This window comes from Mustela nigripes, chromosome 2 (assembly GCF_022355385.1).
Source record: "Mustela nigripes isolate SB6536 chromosome 2, MUSNIG.SB6536, whole genome shotgun sequence".
Classification (NCBI taxonomy): Eukaryota; Metazoa; Chordata; class Mammalia; order Carnivora; family Mustelidae; genus Mustela; species Mustela nigripes.
Genome location: NC_081558.1, coordinates 49195629 through 49216078, shown reverse-complemented (window position 1 = coordinate 49216078; position 20450 = coordinate 49195629). Strand labels below are relative to the sequence as shown.

Below are 20450 nucleotides of genomic sequence, written 5' to 3'. Positions count from 1 at the left end.
TCGTGAGGGGAGAGAAAGGGGATAAAAAGAGGTTCAAAAAGGAAGAAGGGAAAAAAAAGAAAAATGAGAAAAAAAAAGAAAAGAAAAGAATTTAAAAAAATGAAAACAAATAAGAAAAATATAAAAAAGAAAAAATATATATATTAGATAAACTAGTTAAAAAACGTTAAAAAGAAAAAGGTAAAAGTTAAGAAAAAATTACCAGAAATCGAGAAAAAAAAACCAAAAAATGAAAAAGAAAAAAATTAAATTAACTGCAAGACTAAAAAAAAATCACAGCGAAAAAGCCATGAGTTCCGTGCTTTGCTTACTTCTCCTTTGGAATTCTGCTGCTCTCCTTGGTATTGAAGCCGCACTCCTTGGTAGGTGAACTTGGTCTCGGCTGGATTTCTTTTCTTCTTTTTTTTTTTTTTTAGATTTTATTTTTTTATTTGACAGACAGAGATCACAAGTGGGCAGAGAGGCAGGCAGAAAGAGAGAGGAGGAAGCAGGCTCTTCTTGGAGCAGAGATCCCGATGTGGGGCTTGATCCCAGGACCCTGGGATCATGACCTGAGCGGAAGGCAGAGGCTTTAACCCACTGAGCCACCCAGGTGCCCCTCCGGTGGATTTCTTGTTGATCTTCTTGGGAAGGGGCCTGGTGTAGTGATTCTCAAGTGTCTTTGCCCCAGGCGGAATTGCACCACCCTTACCATGGGCCGGGGTGAGTAATCTGCTCGGGTTTGCTTTCAGGAGCTTTTGTTCCCTGAGCACTTTCTGTAGAGTTCTTGAGGATGGGAATACAAATGGCGGCCTCCTGGTCTCCAGCCCGGAGGAGCCGAGAGCCCAGGGCCGCACTCCTCAGTTCGCCCTCAGAGAACAGCGCCCAGTTACTCCCGTCTGCCTGACCTCCGGCCGCGCTCTGAGCTCACCGAGCCTGCGACCGCTTCAAGGTAACACGGAGCTGCGAGCTTACTGTCGGCTCTGTCTCTGTAGCTGGCTTTCCCGTTCCAATACCCGCAAGCTCTGCGACACTCAGACACCCCCGATCCTTCTATGACCCTGCGGGACCTGAGGCTACGCTAACCCCGTGTGGGCTTTGCCCCGGTTTAGCCTCTGGAGCAATGTCCCTCAGCGGAACATACTTTTAAAAGTCCTGATTTTGTGTGCCGTTGCTCCGCCGCTTGCCGGGAGCCGGCCCCTCCCCCCGGGGTCTATCTCCCCATCGCTTTGGATTCACTTCTCCACCAGTCCTACCTTTCAGAAAGTGGTTGTTTTTCTGTTTGCAGAATTGCTGTTCTTCTCTTCGATCTGCCGATGGATTTTCAGGTGTTTGCAATCTTTAGATAAGCTATCTAGCTGATCTCCAGCTAGCTGAAATAGTCTCAGCCTGCTACTTCTCTGCCATCTTGACTCCTCCCCCTAAGCCCATCTTTAAAACACTCACAATAAGACATTTTCCTCACAATAACTTTATTCTTATTGGATACAACTTAATTTGAATAATTAAAAATAAATCACAAGTGTGCTCAGGGTGAGTTTTAGGTCCAGAGCTACTGGCTAGTATAGAAAAATACTTTACTGAACAAATCAAATTCTCTAACAGTTTCTTCAGCATGTATTATATTCCTGGCACCATGCTTGGGATGAACTAGAGAGACACAATATGTGTTCTCAGGAAGCTTAAACTCCAGGAACAGAGACAGATATTCTACCCATGGTTATGCAAACAGTTATTTAAACATAACTGTAATAATTGTGGTGAGGAAAAAAAAATTAAGTCTTGTTGAGCAAGTATAACAAGGAGGGGTGGGCAAAAGACCTGGGAGAAACCCTAAAGGTTAAGGGAACATTATAGGCCAATGTGAAAAAATAAATGAGTAAATATGAAGACATACTATTTTGGAACCAGAGAAAAGTTTACAACCTCCAGGGAAGGCTAATGCTTCTGCAAAGCTCAATAACTCAAGGGAGCCATATTTGTGGCAAAGGGGAAGCAGGTCAATTCATGCAAGGCTCTTTTGGTCTCAGGTGAGAAAAAAACAAATTCTGACAACTCTCTTCTCAGTGACTTTCATGTCTCAAATCAAATGTCATAAAAATTAAAGAAAGGAAGGGGAGAAAATATGTCCCCTTTTCAGAAAGCAAAAGAAACGGTGAAGATTTCACAATAGTAAATGTGTAAAGTGTATCTCAAATACTATTTGTTATGTATGCAGAGAAGCATATGTGCTCAACACCTGCCATAGAAGAGAATGACAAAGAAGAGAAGAGACAAAGAAGAGAATGACAATGGAAGGCTATTGAGAGCACTGTGCAAACCTGCACAGAGATGAAAGATGATGAAAAGAATGAACGGATGCACAAGTGTGTGGGGGAGTGACTGCAGAGACAAAATGATGTAGTTACAACAGTTATGGTGGAGGAACCTGCACCAATAAAAATAGCATTTGAGTATTTACAATGTGCCAGGCACTTTCCTGTGCACTTTACATGTATGAGCGGTATGCATATTAAACTGAAAAGCTACAACAAACAGGTTGCTACTACAGATGGGTAAAAAACAAAAAAAAAAACAAAACAAAACAAAACAAAAACTACTAACCTAATACTTTCCAGGTCCCCTTCCTCCCCCAAATAGAGCTGATCACAGTATTGTTTCTACAAAGCTGCCTGGAGGAGCCCATCTCTCTTCAAAAATGAGGACTGGCCCCCTCTTAGCTGGAGAACACAATGCCATTCTTGGAGGCCACTGTGAAACAGCAGGGCCGAACTCTGTGAGCATCTCATAAGGTAAGGCAACCAAAGGAAAGGAGAGATTCATAAGGTCTCAGGCTTGCAAAGCCAGTTTCATTTTAACCAGGAAAGACTGGATTCAATATGTAAAGAAAAAAATAAATGCTATTCTTTCTCCACAACAGTGGTTTGTGTTTGAGGATTATGTTGCTCTATAACTGGGTTCATAATGTATATTCCGTCTAGAAAATTTCCTCCATCTTTCAAAGCACACACATCTTTCCCCACCCCACACTCCATACTACCTTTTTCCATCTGTCTCCATGTCTCTTTTCTGTCTTTCTGTTTCTTTCTCCATGCATCCCTCTCCCTCTCCTTCCCACCCTCCTCTCGGCTTCTGTCTAACTCTTCAGCTTCCCCTCAGTAGCTTCCTCAATGGCCCTATACTCCAGGACCTCACCTCACTCTCTCAATTCCCTAGTTATTCTGCCTTCCCGGCATCAGTCCCAATCCCTCCCTCTAAATGTCTTCTACTTCTCCCCAATGTGTCTTCCTTTCTCCGTGACACACAGAGTGCTTAATTCAACCTTATTATCTAATGGTATGACAATTAACTGACAAAAATATTGCCTGGAAATCCTCTTTAATGTTGAGCTCTTTACAGCAGAAGTGCTAGAGTCACTAAAATGCATCATCATCTGCAGTTCAAAGAGGATCAGGATCGTAGTAACTCACCTGCAGTTGTACCTAATGAGTTCTCAAGGCTTAGTTAGCTCAACACTGACAGAAAGGAAACAGCTATCCAATAATTATGTGAACTTTTAAGTAGGCCTCCTTATATGAAACCAGATGATTAGGTGGTTGTTTTCCCCTCAAAAAAAGTAATTTTTTTCCTACTGTTGTTCAACAGATGTTGGCACCCTTGATTACTATGATTCTCACTTAAATCTAATTTCAAAGCTCTTTTATCTTTGCTAAGAATCAGGTGGTACTCAAGCTTTTGGGAGAATAGAAGGGCTCATTTACTTTCTTTAGACAAGTTGGATTTCATTTTACTATGATGTTCCTTCAAGCAATGGTTCATTAAGATGAAACACAGACTCAGGCATGGTTTTTGTGCTGTTTCTTACCCACAGATGGGTGCAGGCAAATAGTGAGAGAGAGAGAGAGAGATTATGAATTAATTAAGGGCGAGAAAGTCCAGAACCCACCAAAATTTTCTCTGCTGCATCATTTGGAGGAATAAAAGTATGTACATTATTATTATTTTTAAATCTAATTTAATTTTTTTTCAGTGTTTTGAAATTCATTTTTTATGCACCACACCCAGAGCTCCACGCAATACATGCCCTCCATAATACCCACCACTAGGCTCACCCAACTCCCTGCTCCTTTCCCCTCCAAAACCCTCTGTTTCTGAGAGTCCGCAGTCTCTTATGGTTTGTCTCCCTCTTTGGTTTCCCCCAACTCACTTCTCTTCTCCATCTCCCAATGTCTTCTGTGTTATTCCTTACGCTCCACAAGTAAGTGAAACCATATGATAATTGACTCCCTCTGCTTAACTTATTTCACTCAGCATAATCTCTTCTAGTCCCCTCCATGTTGGGTTTTCATCCTTTCTGATGGAAGCATAATACCCCATTGTATATATGGACCATATCTTCTTTATCCATTCATCTGTTGAATGGCATCTTAGTTCTTTCCACAGTTTGGCCATTGCTGCTATGAACATAGGGGTACAGATGGTCCTTATTTTCACTACACCTGTATTGTTGGGGTAAATACCCAGTAGTGCAATTGCAGGGTCATAGGGCAGCTCTATTTTTAATTTCTTAACAATTTTTTTAAGATTTTATTTATTTATTTGACAGAGAGAAATCACAAGTAGACAGAGGCAGGCAGAGAGAGAGGAAGGGAAGCAGGCTCCCCGCTGAGCAGAGAGCCCGATGCAGGACTCAATCCCATGACCCTGAGATCATGACCCGAGTCAAAGGCAGCGGCTTAACCCACTGAGCCACCCAGGCACCCCGCTCTATTTTTAATTTCTTAAGGAATCTCCACACTGTTTTCCCAAGTGGCTGCACCAACTTGCATTCCCACCAACAGTGTAAGAGGGTTCCCCTTTCTCCACATCCTCTCCAACACACATTGTTTCCTGTCTTGTTAATTTTGGCCATTCTAACTGGTGTAAGGTGGTATCTCAATGTGGTTTGATTTGAATCTCCTTGATGGCTAATGATGATGGACATTTTTTCATGTTTCTGTTAGCCATTTGTATGTCTTCTTTGGAGTAGTGTCTGTTTATGTCTTCTGCCCATTTTTTTTTTTTTATGTGATTATCTGTTTTGTGTGTGTTGAGTTTGAGGAGTTCTTCATAGATCCTGGATATCAGCCCTTTGACTATAGTGTCATTTGCAAATACCTTCTCCCATTCCATGGGTTGCCTCTTTGTTCTGTTGACTGTTTCCTTTGCTGTGCAGAAGCTTTTGATCTTGATGAAGTCTCAAAAGTTCATTTTCGCTTTTGTTAGTTGCTATAGCTTGTGTTGACAATGTTACTGCCAACAACGTTATTGCCTATGTTCTCCTCTAGGATTTTGATAGATTCCCGCCTCATGTTGAGGTCTTTCATCCATTTTGAGCATATCTTTGTGTATGGTGTAAGAAAATGGTCACGTTTCATTCTTCTACACATAACTGTCCAATTTTCCCAGCACCATTTATTGAAGAAACTGTCTTTTTTTCCACTGGATATTTTTCCCTGCTTTGTTGAAGATTATTTAACCATAGAGTTGAGGGTCCATATCTGGTTTCTCTACTCTGCTCCACTGGTCTATGTGTCTGTTTTTGTGCCAGAGCCATGATGTCTTGGTGATCACAGTTTTGTAGTAAAGCTTGAAATCAGGCTTGATTGTGATGCCCCTAGTTTTTGTTGTTGGGCTTTTTGTTTTGTTTTGTTTTGTTTTTTGAGGAACTAAAAAAAGGAATTTCTTTATTGAGGGCAAGAAGATGCAAACAATATAAAAATCTTATCTGACTTTTCTTTCTCTGCTTCTCAAATGGGGTTTGGATTTTATCTGTACATTTTCTGAGGGTCCCCAACTGCCAATGGAATACTTTATACGGGGGGAAGCTGTGGGACAGATTCCTTAAGAGACCCTTCGGAAGAACTCTCATTGGACAGGAGTGGTGCTCAATATTGCCTACTTCTTTCTCTTCTGCTTCATGTGTACTACAAAATAGTCATTGCATGCAATGTTGAGCCCCGCGATTAGTGAGAAGCAGCTCTGGAAGCCCACTTTGACATCTCGGCACTGGTCGAGGTCCTTCATTATTTTGTCCATGGTCAGAGGGTCTTTCTGATTTTTCAAAAATCCTGCAAACTCCTTTTCCATGAGTACTTGCAGATCCTCCTTTGTTAAGTACCCTTTATCCCCAGCAAACTTGTGAAATGTGAACATCATGGTTTCCATGGCATGTTCCATTTGAGATGGCATTTAGGTGAGGTCTTTTGAAACCTTGGTCCAAAGCACAGTGGGGATGATTGGTTGTCTGGGATGCACCTGTTTTTCTTTTTTAACATTTTCTTAAGAATTTGGGGTCTCTTCTGGTTCCATACAAATTTTAGGATTGTTTGTTCCAGCTCTTTGAAAAATGCCAGAGGAATTTTGATTGGGACAGCAATGAAAGTATAGATTGCTCTAGGCATTATAGACATTTTTAACAATGTTTATTCTTCCTTGCATGAGTACGGAATGGTCTTCCATCTTTTTGTTCCTTCTTCAATTTCTTTCATGAGTGTTCTCTAGTTCCAGATCCTTTACCACTTTGGTTAGGTTTATTCCTAGATATTTTATGGTTCTTGGTGCTACAGTAAATGAAATCAATTCTCTAATTTCCCTTTCTATATTTTCATTGTTAATGTATAAGGAAGCAACTGATTTCTGTACATTGGTTTTGAGTTTGAGGGTGGAATCTTTTGGGTTTTCCATGTAAAGTATCATGTCATCTGTGAAGAAAGTGAGTTTGACTTCTTCTCTGCCAATTTGAATGCTTTTTACTTCTTTTTGTTGTCTGATTGTTGTTGCTAAGACTTCTGGTACTATGTTGAATAACAGTGGCAAGAGTGGGCATCCTTGTCGTGTTCCTGATCTCAAAGGGAAGGCTGTCAGCTTTTCCCCATTGAGGATGATATTCTCTGTGGGTTTTTCATAGATGGATTTTATGAAGTTGAGGAATGTTCCTTCTATCCCTATATTTTGAAGAGTTTTAACCAGGAACAGATGCTGGATTTTGTCAAATGCTTTTTCTGCATCAATTGAGAGGACTATGTGGTTCTTGTCTCTTCTCTTATTAATATGTTCTATCACACTGATTGATTTGCAAATGTTGAACCACCCTCGTATCCCATGGATAAATCCCACCTGGTCATGATTGATAAACTTTTTAATGTACTGTTGGATCTTATTAGCTAGGATCTTGTTGAGAATCTTGGCATCCATATTCATCAGGGCTATTGGTCTGAAATTTTCCTTTTTGGTGGGGTCTTTGCCTGGTTTGGGGATCAAGGTAATGCTGGATTCATAAAAAGAGTCTGGAAGTTTTCCTTTTGTTTCTATTTTTTGAAACAACTTCAGGAGAATGGGTATTATTTCTTCTTTGAATGTTTGGTAGTATTCCCCAGGGAATCCATCAGGTCCTGGGGTCTCATTTTTTGGGAGATTATTGATCACTGCTTCAATCTCTTTACTAGATATTGGTTTATTCAGGTTGCCAATTTCTTCCTGATTCAGTCTTGGAAGTTTCCAGGTTTCCAGGAATGCATCCATTTCATCTAGGTTGCTTAACTTATTGGCATATAACTGTTGATAATAATTTCTGATGATTGTTTCTATTTGCTTGGTGTTAGTTGTGATCTCTCCCTTTTCATTCATAATTTTATTAATTTGGATCCTCTCTCTTTTCTTTTGGATTAGTTTGGCCAATGGTTTATCCGTATTATTATTTTTTTAAATTTCTTTTCAGCATAACAGTATTAATTGTTTTTGCACCACACTGTTTTAGTGACTTAATATGTAGAAATTCTTGTAGAAATTCTGTTCTGAAGTAAGTCATGTGTAATTAGAATGGTGAATTCAACACTATTTAGATTCACGTAACACCAGGTGTACTGGATGATTTAGAGCCCCCCGGATTCCCTTTCCAGGCTGGTACATCTATCCATAAATTGTGTGGTGGCTGATAATGGCTTAGAGCTGACCCTTTCTCCAGAGCAGTGCTTCTCAAAATGTGGTCCCTGGACCAGGATATCAGCATCACTTGGGAACTTGAAATGCAAAAACTTGGATACCACCTCAGACTTGGCAGATGGGAAACTCGGGCTGAGACCCAGCTATCTGTGTTTTATTTTATTTTATTTTATTTTATTTTATTTTATTTTATTTTATTTTATTTTTTCCAGCTATCTGTGTTTTAATAAGTCCTCCAGGTGATTCTGATTAACACTTTACAGTTTGAGAAACATTGCTCCAGAAAATTCCCTTTAGGTCAAAGAAAGCCTATCAAAAGAAGTGCCACCAAGGAATCTGACATGGTAATATCAAGACAGGTATACTTAAGCAACTTCAATACCCAGATCTCTCTGAATGCTCTGGTCCACCCCTTTTAAGAGGATATTGATGGATTCTTGCTTGAAGATTCTGAAAATGCATAAATGGATACAGGTGGCTTATAAGACAGTGCTTGGTCTCCTCGAGTTCCACCTCCCCTAGTTTCCTGGTCATTAGAAAAATAATCAGAAATAATCTCAGCATAACCTGACCAGAGTAGTGCTGGCTTGCTAAGTGAGGAGAGGAGTTACATGTTGGAAAATGCTGCAGGACCAGCTAATATATACTATTAGGAACTAGAAGAGTATATGTGGAAATAGGACTTCAGAGTGTTAGGTCAAAGAAGAAGGGGTCAGAATATGAAGGCAGATAATAGAAAATTTTTTCATATGGGATACTTTCCTATTTGACATCTTGACAAGGATCCTATGGGCTCCATCCTTAAACAGTGTTGGAATGGCTCTTAGAAGGAGACATACCAAAATGCCATAGCAGAAAGTAACTTATGGTCATGGCTATTGATCTAACAAAAGTTATATTTCCAATCTTTCTAACAGAAGTCCCCCTCAATGCCTAAAAGGCAAGAATATCAAAAGCAATTTGCCTTTAAATGGGACAAACAAGAGTATATACATTAATGCTGTTACAGGATTTTAAGTTTTCTAATTTACCACAGTTTATTTCAATATTGTAGACATTTTGCAGAAGAGAAAATGTGCCCACAATATTAATAATATTATGTTCATCAGACACATTGGGCAATAAGCAGCAAGTTCTGAAGATATCTTAGTAAGATGGATGTGTACCAGATGGTAGAGATTGTATTATGAAGATTTAGGATTCTGCTACATCAGTAAAGTTTTCAGAGGGCCTAATAGTTTGGTACATGTCAAGACTAATCCTTCTAAATAAGGAAAAAAGTATCAGTCTTGACTCCTCTTACTCGTAAAAATGATTCACAATGCATGATAATACAGGCTGGGTATTTGTGGCCCACCTTCCCAATTTCATATATTAAATCCAAATGCCCAGTGTGATTATATTTGGAGATAGGACATTTGGGACATGATTAGGTCATGAGAGCAAAACCCTTATGCTTAGGATTAGTGCTTTTATAACAGAGAACTCAGAGAGCTACTTCTTCCCTTCCTTCATGAGGCCATCATGAGAAAAGGGCCAACTCTGAACCAGGAAGTGGGTTCTCACCAGACACTGAATCTATCAGTGCCTTGACCTTGGATTTCCCAGCCTCTAGACTATAAAAAATAAATTTCTGCAATTTATAATTCCCAATATAATGCATGTTGTTGCAGCAGCCCAGATGGACTAACACACATGATAAGCTGCTAATAATTCATAGCTTATTTCCTTCTTCTTTGGCTAACCAGGGACTGAGCCTATGAAGTTATTTATACCTCCTCCTAAGGGAAGCCTTCAGCTAATGAATAACTAACTGGGGTATATAAATATCCCTTCTTCTTGCCTTATAGTGGGATCAATTCTCTGGATAAATTCCTACTTTAGAGATCTCCTTGGCATCATGCCAAAACTATGCTGCAGTGGGAGTCATGTCCTCACTTAGCACCTTCCCCTTACCCCACCTTGCTTTCTTCATTCCCCTTCTCCCATGAGAATTCCCTCAGTAAAACATATGCATCAGAATCCCTGACTCAGGCTCTGCTTCTAAGGAATTTAATCTAAGACACTGATGCCATCAAAACAAGCACTTTTCTAACATCCAAATGACACTTTCAATATTTCCCCAAGCTCCATTATAAAAAATAATAATAATGAATTTTATACAGCAACTGGTCAATCTACTCTTCACTAAACAGAATATAAAATGGTAGCTAAGAAAAAGTGCTAGGACTCAAATAGCTGTTATGGTAAAATCCCAGTTTCAGCATATATTATTTTATTATTTTGTGTAAGTCTGGGCAAGTTATCTAATCCAAGCATCCATTTCTTCACCTCTAAGATGTGGATAAAAAAGTTTTTACTTTCAAGATTGTATTTCATAATACCTGCATATTATAAGTGTTTAACGGAAGTTCATAACTAATGTCATTCCTGTAAACATCAACACACCACCACCATCATCATCATAATCATCGTTATGATAAATAACTCCATATAACTATATACTCCCCTATCCATGCAGGAAAAGAAAACAAACATCCAGATGGCTTTTTTTTTTTTTTTTTTTTTTACTATTTACATAGCTAATTTCAAAAGAATCCTGTTTTTATTTCACTCTTGATTATGCTTTTGATATTCTTTGGTTCTTTCTTGGACTGAAATACTAACTTACCAGAAGCCACTCATATTGACATTGACATATGGAGGCCAGATATAACCTAAGCATAGCATAAGTCACTGACATCTGCATGAATGATGTTGAGAGTTGAAATAATCAATTCAAGACAAGAACATTTTTTGGAATCCCATGGTACCCAAAAGTACTGGGTATGTGCCAACATGCTGTGCTTCACTTGGCTTATGTATAAGAAATTCCATAAAACCTTTTTAAAAACATCAGACAGAAATTTTTAATGCTCAATTTATTCCTAAAAAGTAAATTCCCTGAGGTTAGAATAAATTAGTCCTCCAAATGTCAATGTCAGGATGATTGGCAAACTAGTATTTAATTAAAAAATATATATATATATATATACATACACACACACACACACACACACGAACAGAATACCCTGACACAAAACCCAAGTGTGTTAAACAATGTAAAATATGAATAGGGAAAAAGAATTTTGTTCTACCATGAGTTGGTGTATAAAAACAGATGATAAAATGTAGCAGAGAGATCATAAAAAAATGCTATGTTTCCTAAGGATGAAAATTATGTGATTAATTGTTCTACTCTTTAGACTAGTCAGAGGTTGGTTTCTATATTCATCAAATTCAGCAAAGAACTAGACTCTCTACTTAACATATGTTGCTATGTATGTACACAGGGCATGAGGAACTTGGGTCTAAAAGTAGAACTGCAAATAGAAATCTCTTTTAAATGTAAAACCTGTTAGTATCAACATTACTCTCAGAACCTCATGAACTCTATAGTATTTGTATGACAACACAGGTTTAAATCATATATAATATTAATAGTTCTCACATTGTAAGCCATATCTTTCTGCATTCTCTGACTTTTCTTTCCATCAATGTATATTGTTTTTCTCTGTGACTTTATGACTGCATCAAGAACTCATCAAAGGGGCTCAATGACAATGAAACAGATGATGGAAAAAAGCACCAGGATACTTTGCTAAAATGGGCACATTAGCTGAAAATGTATAAAAATATCAATTTGCCCAGTAAATTTTTCTTCAAAAAGTAATAAAAGATAACAGGAATATTTGTGCCTTAATACAGTGTTTCAGCTTGAAATTGGAAGAATCTGAAATTGCATTGGCAGAGCACCATAACACAAATGTTTATGATGTATCAGTGGATAAACACATTGCAGTGTTTGGACAATGGAATATTACATAACAATAAAAAGAATAAACAATGTAATATGCTGCAATAGGGTTCTATCCCTAAAATAGTATATTTAGTGAAGAAATTAGATACCCACAAACATACACGGTATGATTCCATTCTTTCACATATGAGTCTATGGAATTCAGAGGCAAAACAGATCTACTGTGGGGGCGCCTGGGTGGCTTAGTGGGTTAAAGCCTCTGCCTTCTGCTCAGCTCATGATCCCAGGGTCCTGGGATGGAGCCTTGCTTTGGGCTCTCTGCTCAGCGTGGAGCCTGCTTCCTCCTCTCTCTGTCTCTGCCTGCCTCTCTGCCTACTTCTGATCTCTGTCTGTCAAATAAATAAATAAAATCTTTAAAAAAAAAAAAAAAGAACAGATCTACTGTGAGATTTAAAAAAATCTATGCGAAGTGAAAGAGAAGACAACATTAACTCTTTTGAAGATGGAAGAATAAGTGATAGGAAGTGAAACCAGGAGAATTCATTTGGGGTGATGAGAAAATTCTATGTCTTGATTTGTATGGTGGTCACTTTGGTGTATACATGGAAGAAAGTCACTGAATGGTGCATTTAAGATTTACATATTCAAGCCAATGGAGATTATACTCTAATAAGATATTTTAAAATAAAGTTTAAAAAACAAAGCAACAGAATACAAAAGGAAATCAGATTTAGAACAGGAAATGCATCTAAAAGAACAATGAGGAAACAAGAATGGTGTGGTATAGCTAAGTTTTGTCAGTTTTTGGTTAGTCATAAGTTAGAAAAGCTTTTGGTTTTTGAATCAAGTTCACTAGTAGCTTCAGGCAGGCTGGAACTAAATACCTTCAAATAGCCAGTCAGATGTGGACTTTTTTGTTCAACCATGGTCATTCTGGTTCTCTGAGGATAAATTTTGGTGTCCGTAAGAAATCTAAGAAAGACCAGTCTGAGCTCTGTGTTGACATCAGATCCTGGAATCAATATCTCAAAGGTTCAGATTGGTCCATTTTGTTGCAAGTCTTCAATAAATCATGCCCAGGGTCCTGTTTATGGTTTAGTCCCTGCCAGTCTGTCCACCAGTGATCCAAACCCCTCCATGGTCTTCAGTTTATTCTAACATGTTGAAATACTATTTGTTACTTCTTGCCCCTTGTAAATTCCGCTGTCACTAAATGGAACCCTTCTACCTCTTATTTAGTAGGTCAACTACCATTTGTTCTTTTATTTTTAATTTTTTTAATTTTTTCAGCATAACAGTATTCATTATTTTTGCACCACACTCAGTGCTCCACGCAATATGTGCCCTCTACAATACCCACCACCTGGATCCCCCAACCTCCCACCCTGGCCCCTTCAAAACCTTCAGATTGTTTTTCAGAGTCCATAGTCTCTCATGGTTCACCTCCCCTTCCAATTTCCCTCAACTCCCCTCTCCTGTCCATCTCCCCTTGTCCTCCACGCTATTTGTTATGCTCCACAAATAAGTGAAACCATATGATAATTGACTCTCTCTGCTTGACTTATTTCACTCAGCATAATCTCTTCCAGTCCCATCCATGTTGCTACAAAAGTTGGGTATTCATCCTTTCTGATGGAGTCATAATACTCCATAGTATATATGGACCACATCTTCCTTATCCATTCATCTGTTGAAGGGCATCTTGGTTCTTTCCACATTTTGGCGACCGTGGCCATTGCTGCTATAAACATTGTGGTTTAGATGGCCCTTCTTTTCACTACATCTGTATCTTTGGAGTAAATGCCAAGTAGTGCAATGGCAGGATCATAGGGAAGCTCTATTTTTAATTTCTTGAGGAATCTCCACACTGTTCTCCAAAGTGGCTGCACCAACTTGCATTCCCACCAACAGTGTAAGAGGGTTCCCCTTTCTCCACATCCTCTCCAACACATGTTGTTTCCTGTCTTGCTAATTTTGTTCTTTAAGGATTACCTCTCTTGACACCTACTTTTGTCCCTTAATGCCCTCTACTAATGATGTTCACATACACCCTTCTCCACCTGGCTTATCTCATAAGCACAATTCATCCTCTGCCATGATGATAATCAGCTCTTTCCCCTGATTGTCTTTACTGTCTCCAATACACCATGAGTTTTTGTTTGTTTTTTTTTTAGGGAAGGCATTAGCATTGTATCTCTTATCTCTGGAGCATATCAGAATTTCTGGGCTGTATTCAACTGAAGTTTGTTGAAGATATGTTTAATGAAGGGACTTCAAAATACATCACAATTTGCCCCCCTCCCGTGTGTCTTTCCAAGACTTCCTAAAATTCAACAAGACAAAGTGGTATTTTTGTCTGAATTGTGAATTCTAAGAAAGATAGTCCGCAATTTTACAATATTAAAGAGGTTTGAGTGTTAGAGGTTAGGGAAGTAATTTTCCAAGTCAAATTACAAATAGCACAATAGACTTAGTGCTTAGGAAACTGCAAAACAACCCCTTTAACAACTGACTGGGGAAAAAAATTTCTATTTAAAGTTAGAAGGTCATTTTAACTTGAAAATTTCAATTAACCTAATAGCACACACCTAATGTCATACATACAGTGCCTGAAAAAGCCCTTATCTGATTTAGTATGGTCTTTTTTCTTTTTCTCCAAATGAGGAGAGATTAACAAACATCTAATTTTTGTTAAGAACATTAAAGAAACCCCCTCAACCTCTCCATTTTTGTAGCTTATTTTTCTTCCTGCCATCCATTTGGCTAACTTAATGACCCTTTAAATTCTTACTACTGCTTTGCTTTCATAGTCGGCCCTGAGTTTAATAGTTTCAAGTGCTTCTGTTCATGCTTAGTCCAAACTCATGACACTTTTTAATTCTACTAGGTGCAGCTATTTAAAGCCTTAGTGGAGTCTGTGGGTTCCTGCAATGACCCACTGCCCATAAAGAAGGAGAGCCTGGTCTCAGTCTTCAATGGTCTTCTAAGCAATGCACCAAGTCAATGCTCTCCTGCATGCTGAAAACAGAAACTGTTTCCCTTTCTTTCTGTTAAGTAAATAAATAGCTATTGTTCTGGAAAAAGGAGAAAGAGCTATTGTTCTGGAAAGAGGAGAAAAGTTGGTTTTGAACAGTTCAATTTTGAAAATAGGGATTTTCAAAGAGTTATAATATTTGTGAATTTTCCTCCTCCTTACTCAATGTGTACATTTCTTCCTTTCTTTCAACTTCTGATTTTAGACTTCACTTCTCCCAGATTCCTTTTCTTGCTTTTCTTCTTCGGTGTCTCCTCCAATAATTTCATTGTTTTCTATCTCTGTCTTCTATATGAGTGAAGTATAGATGGGTATTTTTAAAAATATTTTTGGTCTATTTTACAATTAATGACTGTTCTGAAATTTTGCTATACTTGTGATTTTATCTCTTTATTGTCTCCCCTGGGTGCTTACTCACAGCAGGAGTTATAGTTCTTTCTGTCTACGTTACACACACTAACACACTTAGACACACACTCATGTAATTTTTCCCCCAGTGGATAATCAGAGAACTCTAGGGCATTAGCAGTTCTCACTAATCAATTAAACTTATCCTCTCATTTTCTATAAGAGAACACTGAAGTAGGGAAAAAAATGCCTACTCAGCACCTAACTAGTTGGTGGCACAACAAAGGAACTGATGTTGATTAGCTCTGTACTCAAATCCATTGTGTATGCATTTAGCAATATTGTTGGTGGTGATTATAGCACACACACTTACACATACACATACATTTCCTATCTGCCAAAATATAAGTACAAGTATATGAAAAAAATGCCTACAAGTAAATTCATCCTGTTGAAGATACTAAATACCTGCCTTGTTAAGTTCCTCTGAGGCTTTTGCTCTATCTACATGTTATGAAATGGTTTCAGATACAAAATTAGCTTGATATCCTAAAAGCAGAATTATTATTTGTCTTAAATATGTACGTCATTTTGCCATTTATAATGGCATATCCCTTGAAGATACTCCAAATATCTTTTGTATTTGGGTACCATATGGTGTGACATGGTACCGTGTTGTGACCATACCCCCCTTCCTCTATGTCTGTGGTAATAAACCTGGGGAAACATTGCTGGGGATTTTACAGGATAGTATTTATTGACTACAGACACACTCCTACAATACTTTCATCCAACAATTTCATCCAGGATTTTGTGCATCACTCAAATGTAACAATTTGTCAGAAATCACCAATGAACTCCATTTTGCCAAACTGAATGGCCAAGCATGAATAAACGGTAGTATTTTGATGAAGCAGATGACATTCCTCTACTCTGAAATATCTTCTTGATTTGATTTCCAAAAAACCATAGTCAAGTTATTTTTATCCTAGCTCACTGGTCAATCTAGTTTCTCCTCTTTGTACTCTCTTAATGCTAGAATTTTTTAGCAATTACTAGTTGGTACCTTTTTACTCTTTAAAATACTACTTCAAGTATTTCTTCAAGTAATGAGTCCAGGAAATTAAAAGGCTTCCAGAAGTCTCTCTTAAATTTCAGATTCCTATAATGAATTGTTCATTTCATATCTCTACTTGGGTGTGTAAGCATCTCTAATTCAGCACATCCAAAATTGATATTGCTGTTTGTTTCCCTAAAACCTGCTCTACTGACGGTTTTCCCCATCTCAGCTGGTGAAATTCCCTCCCTCTTGCTGCTCAAGTAAAGAACTTTGCAATCACTCTTGACTTATCTTTCCTTCTGTCCAAAGCCTATTGGCTTCATTTTCAAATTATATTTTAAGTCAAAATACTTCTTACCTTCACTGCTACCCCCTGGTTCACCCTACTGTTATCGCTCACTTTGTCTACTGTAAGAGCATCGTAACCATAATTTTAGACTTTATCCTTATTTTTCTATATTCTATATTCAACCTAACAGTATTATCCTCTTAATATGCATAACATATCATGCTATTCCTGTGCTCAAAACCTTCAAAGGTCTTCTACTCTATTCATAATAAATGGCAAAATCTTTACAATGGCTTCCAAGATCCTATATGATCTGAGCCTCCCATTATCTCTTGACTTCATCTCCTTCTTTCTCACCCTGACCCAGGCTCATCACATTCCTTGCTCTTCACATACACCAAGCATGCTCCTGCCCAGAACAACTGCACTGTTTTCTACAGACAGCTATAAACTCTTGTGCCTCCAAAGAAATACCAAAAACAAGCAGAAACTACTGAAACCAACTATGTCAAAACTCTGGAAGACACTAAAAGGTTACAGCAACCAAGTGAATGCTAAATTAAGAAAAAAGCAACTTGAAAGTGTTAGAAAAGCTTTGTGGCTTTTTTATTTGCTTTTTCCCCCACCCACTTCGTGTTTCAATGGCAGTCTTAAAAAGCTAAAGTCCACAGCCTGCATTCTAAGAGTGAGACTGTCATACTTGGTTCTGGGGAGAAAGCAGAGCAGACCTTATTAGAAAAATATCATGTTTCTTTATTTTAACCTTTCTGGGGGCTACCTGAAAGATTAAAACCACATACTTGTTTCCATTTTGCCTAACTTAGAAATTATTCAAGGTGTAAAAGAGATATGCATTGTTCATAATCATTATAAAGTGAATGGAAAACCCATAGCCACCTGGAGCAAAAGATTATGATTGAAACATGTAATAGACAGCCTAAAGCCTGGGAGAAAAATCTGAAAAGAGAGTTTCTTTGGGAAATTAGGGCATTCACAAGTGCCTGTGTACGACTGGGGAATTTAGAAAACCACACAAAAATCCAAGGCAGGATTGGTGTTCAGGAAAGACCTAAGACCTTAATCTCACATACTTGGCTAATCTCTAGGCTCAACAAAGGCAGGAAGTAAAAGCTAAGGCAGAATTGTACATGGCTTGTTTAAGCCTTGAATGAGTGCCCCAGAAGACAGCCAATTCACAAAGACTGGATGGTATGTCTTATTTGGATTATGTCAAAATTTATTTGAGGTCTCTACCAGTATCTCAAATGTGAATGTATTTGAAAATAAAACCATTACAGATATAATGCATTAAGATGAGGTCTTTAGGGTGACCCATAATTTAATATGACCCATATCCTTATGCAAAGGGAAAACTGGGACAGACAGGGAGAACATATGTGAAAATGAAGGCAACCCAAGGAATGCCAAAGATTCACAGCAAATTATCAGAAACTACACAAGGGAGCATGAACCAGATTTTCTTTCAGACCTCTGAAAAGGAACAATCATGCCAACATTTGGATCTGCCAACACTGCTTCCAGAACTGTGAGACAATAAATTTCTTTTGCTTAAGCCACCTATTTTGCAGCACTTTGCTATAAGACCCCTAACAAACTAATTCACCATGAAAGGTATGCTTTGGGTGTTTTATTTGTTTGTTTGTTTGTTTTAGGACCTGGCTTTCAAGGAACTCTCTGTCAAAACACAAGCTGAATATAATAAGCTAACAGAGCAGGCAGAATGTCAGTGATCATACATGACAAATAATACAGTCTTTTCATATTTAGAAAAGTCACTAAGCAAACAAACAACTGCAGCCTTCAATAATCAAGACCATCAAACCATAGGGAAGATGTAGAATCTCATTGCTAGAGTTACCATATTAAAATAGTCAAAGCTTTAGTTTTCAACAGCAGCAACAACAACAGAATCACACACAAAAAACAAAACAAAACAAAACAAAAAAAACCAAAAAATTAGTAAAGGATAGGACAGAAATGATCCCCTAGGAAGCCAAGACATTAAACTTATTAGAAAAAAATTTTAAATCAACTGCCTTAAATATACTCAAAGAACTAAAGGAAACCATGGACAGAGAACTAAAGAAAACTAGGAAAATGATGAATGAAAAAAATGAGAATATCAATGAAGAGACAGAATTTATACCATTTACTACCTGCATTTATTTATTTATTTACTTATTTATCTGTTGATTATTATCTATTTCCCTCTGCTAGTGCATAATCCATGAGGGCAGGGTCATTCTTTTCTGGTTACTAGCACCTAATTTGTGCCTGAAAGATAGTAAAGAGTCAAGATTTGTTAACTGACAATCAGTGGTCAAATAAATGTGATATACAGAAATATTGATGATTATGTGATGACAGAGAAAACAATTTTGGAGTGGGTAATAGAAAAAAAAAAGAGGTACATTTCTAAAGTGAAAATTCCTACATATGATAACTTAGGGAGGAAAGCTTGTAGTGACATAGTTGGATGAATAGTCTATAATCCTGAGAATATATTACGATCAGTTCTATTTGGGCAAAGATCACATAGTAATTGTGATTTATTTTAAGGAACTATTCTCTACAGTTAGAAGGTGCTAATTCAATGAAACTCTCAAATAATATTATCAGTGTCATATTTGCTTAGTCTGAAAGAATGCTTTCACATTCTGATATTTGAATAAAACTAAAATTAGGTTATAAATATTTATATATTTATAATTTCAACAAGGAAGGGTATTTGTTTGCAATATTAATTCTATCTCCCTTCCCCATTCTACAATTTTATTGTCAATCAATGACCAGAAGCTGTACTGATCTTATAAATATAAAAGCATTCCTTACTTTACATTTCTTCTTCAAGGGTAATTCTTGCATGAATATTTTCATATAATCTATAATAGTTACAAAATGGCTTATGAAATGACTGTACTTCATAATAAAATTAAAGTAATAATATTACCTTTGGTGAAACATATAGGCATATACAGTGAAAGTAACAATCTTTCTTGAAGCTATCTTTCTTGAAGCTATTACTCTACAGTAATACAATTTGCCATATATATATATATATATATTTAAGACATTATATCTACAAAAAACCTACAGCTGACATCATACTTAGTGTTGAGAAACTCTAAGTTTTCCCACAAAGATCAGGTACAAAGCAAAGGTATCATCTCATACTAATCCTTGCTAATGAAATTAGGCAAGAAAAGGAAATAAAAGTTATATAGATTTGGAAGAAAGACATAAAACTGACCTTATTCACAGATGATGTAATCATCCATGCAGAAAACTAAAAAGAATCAACAACAACCACCACAACAAAAAACTCCTGGAACTAATAAGTAATTATAAGAAACTTACAGGATAAAATGTTAGTATATAGAAATCAATCACTTCACTACATAACAATGAACAAGTGAAATCTGAAATTAAAAAGAGTAGCATTTATATTAGCACTTCAAAAAAGATGTAATTAGGTATATATCTATTATATTTATAAGTTCTATATGAAGAAAACTGTAAAACTCTGAAGAATGAAATCAAAGATCTGTAAAAATGGAGAGATATTCCGTGTTCATAGATAGGAAGGTTTAATATTATCAAGATGCCAGTTCTTCACAAATTTATCTACAGATATGCAATCTCAATGCAATACAATCCCAATGAAAATATGAGCAAGTTATTTTATGGATACTGACAAACCGATTCTAAAATTGACACGAACAGGCAAAAGAACCAGAATGGCTGACACAATATTGAAGGAGAAGAACAAAGTTGGAGGACTGACTCTTCGCAACTTTAAGACTCACTATCAATCTATAGTAATTGCAATAATATGGTATCTGTAAAATAACAGACAAAAAGATCAATGAAATAGTCCCTTCATAACTATAATCAACTAATCTTTGACAAAAAAAGCAAAGGCAACACAATGAAGCAA

General features: G+C 37.3%; 2 protein-coding genes across 3 annotated transcripts in view; both read right to left on the bottom strand.

The window, feature by feature from the left end:
* The window catches only part of GRM7 (glutamate metabotropic receptor 7), a 913283-nt gene that overhangs the window by 428262 nt on the left and 464571 nt on the right, over positions 1-20450 (bottom strand). The gene's annotated exons all lie outside the window — the stretch shown is intronic.
* LOC132011523 (protein S100-A10-like) lies at positions 5748-6210 on the bottom strand. The gene has a single exon (XM_059390208.1). It carries the CDS (start codon positions 6208-6210, stop codon positions 5917-5919), a length of 294 nt encoding a protein of 97 aa, XP_059246191.1. The 3' UTR covers positions 5748-5916.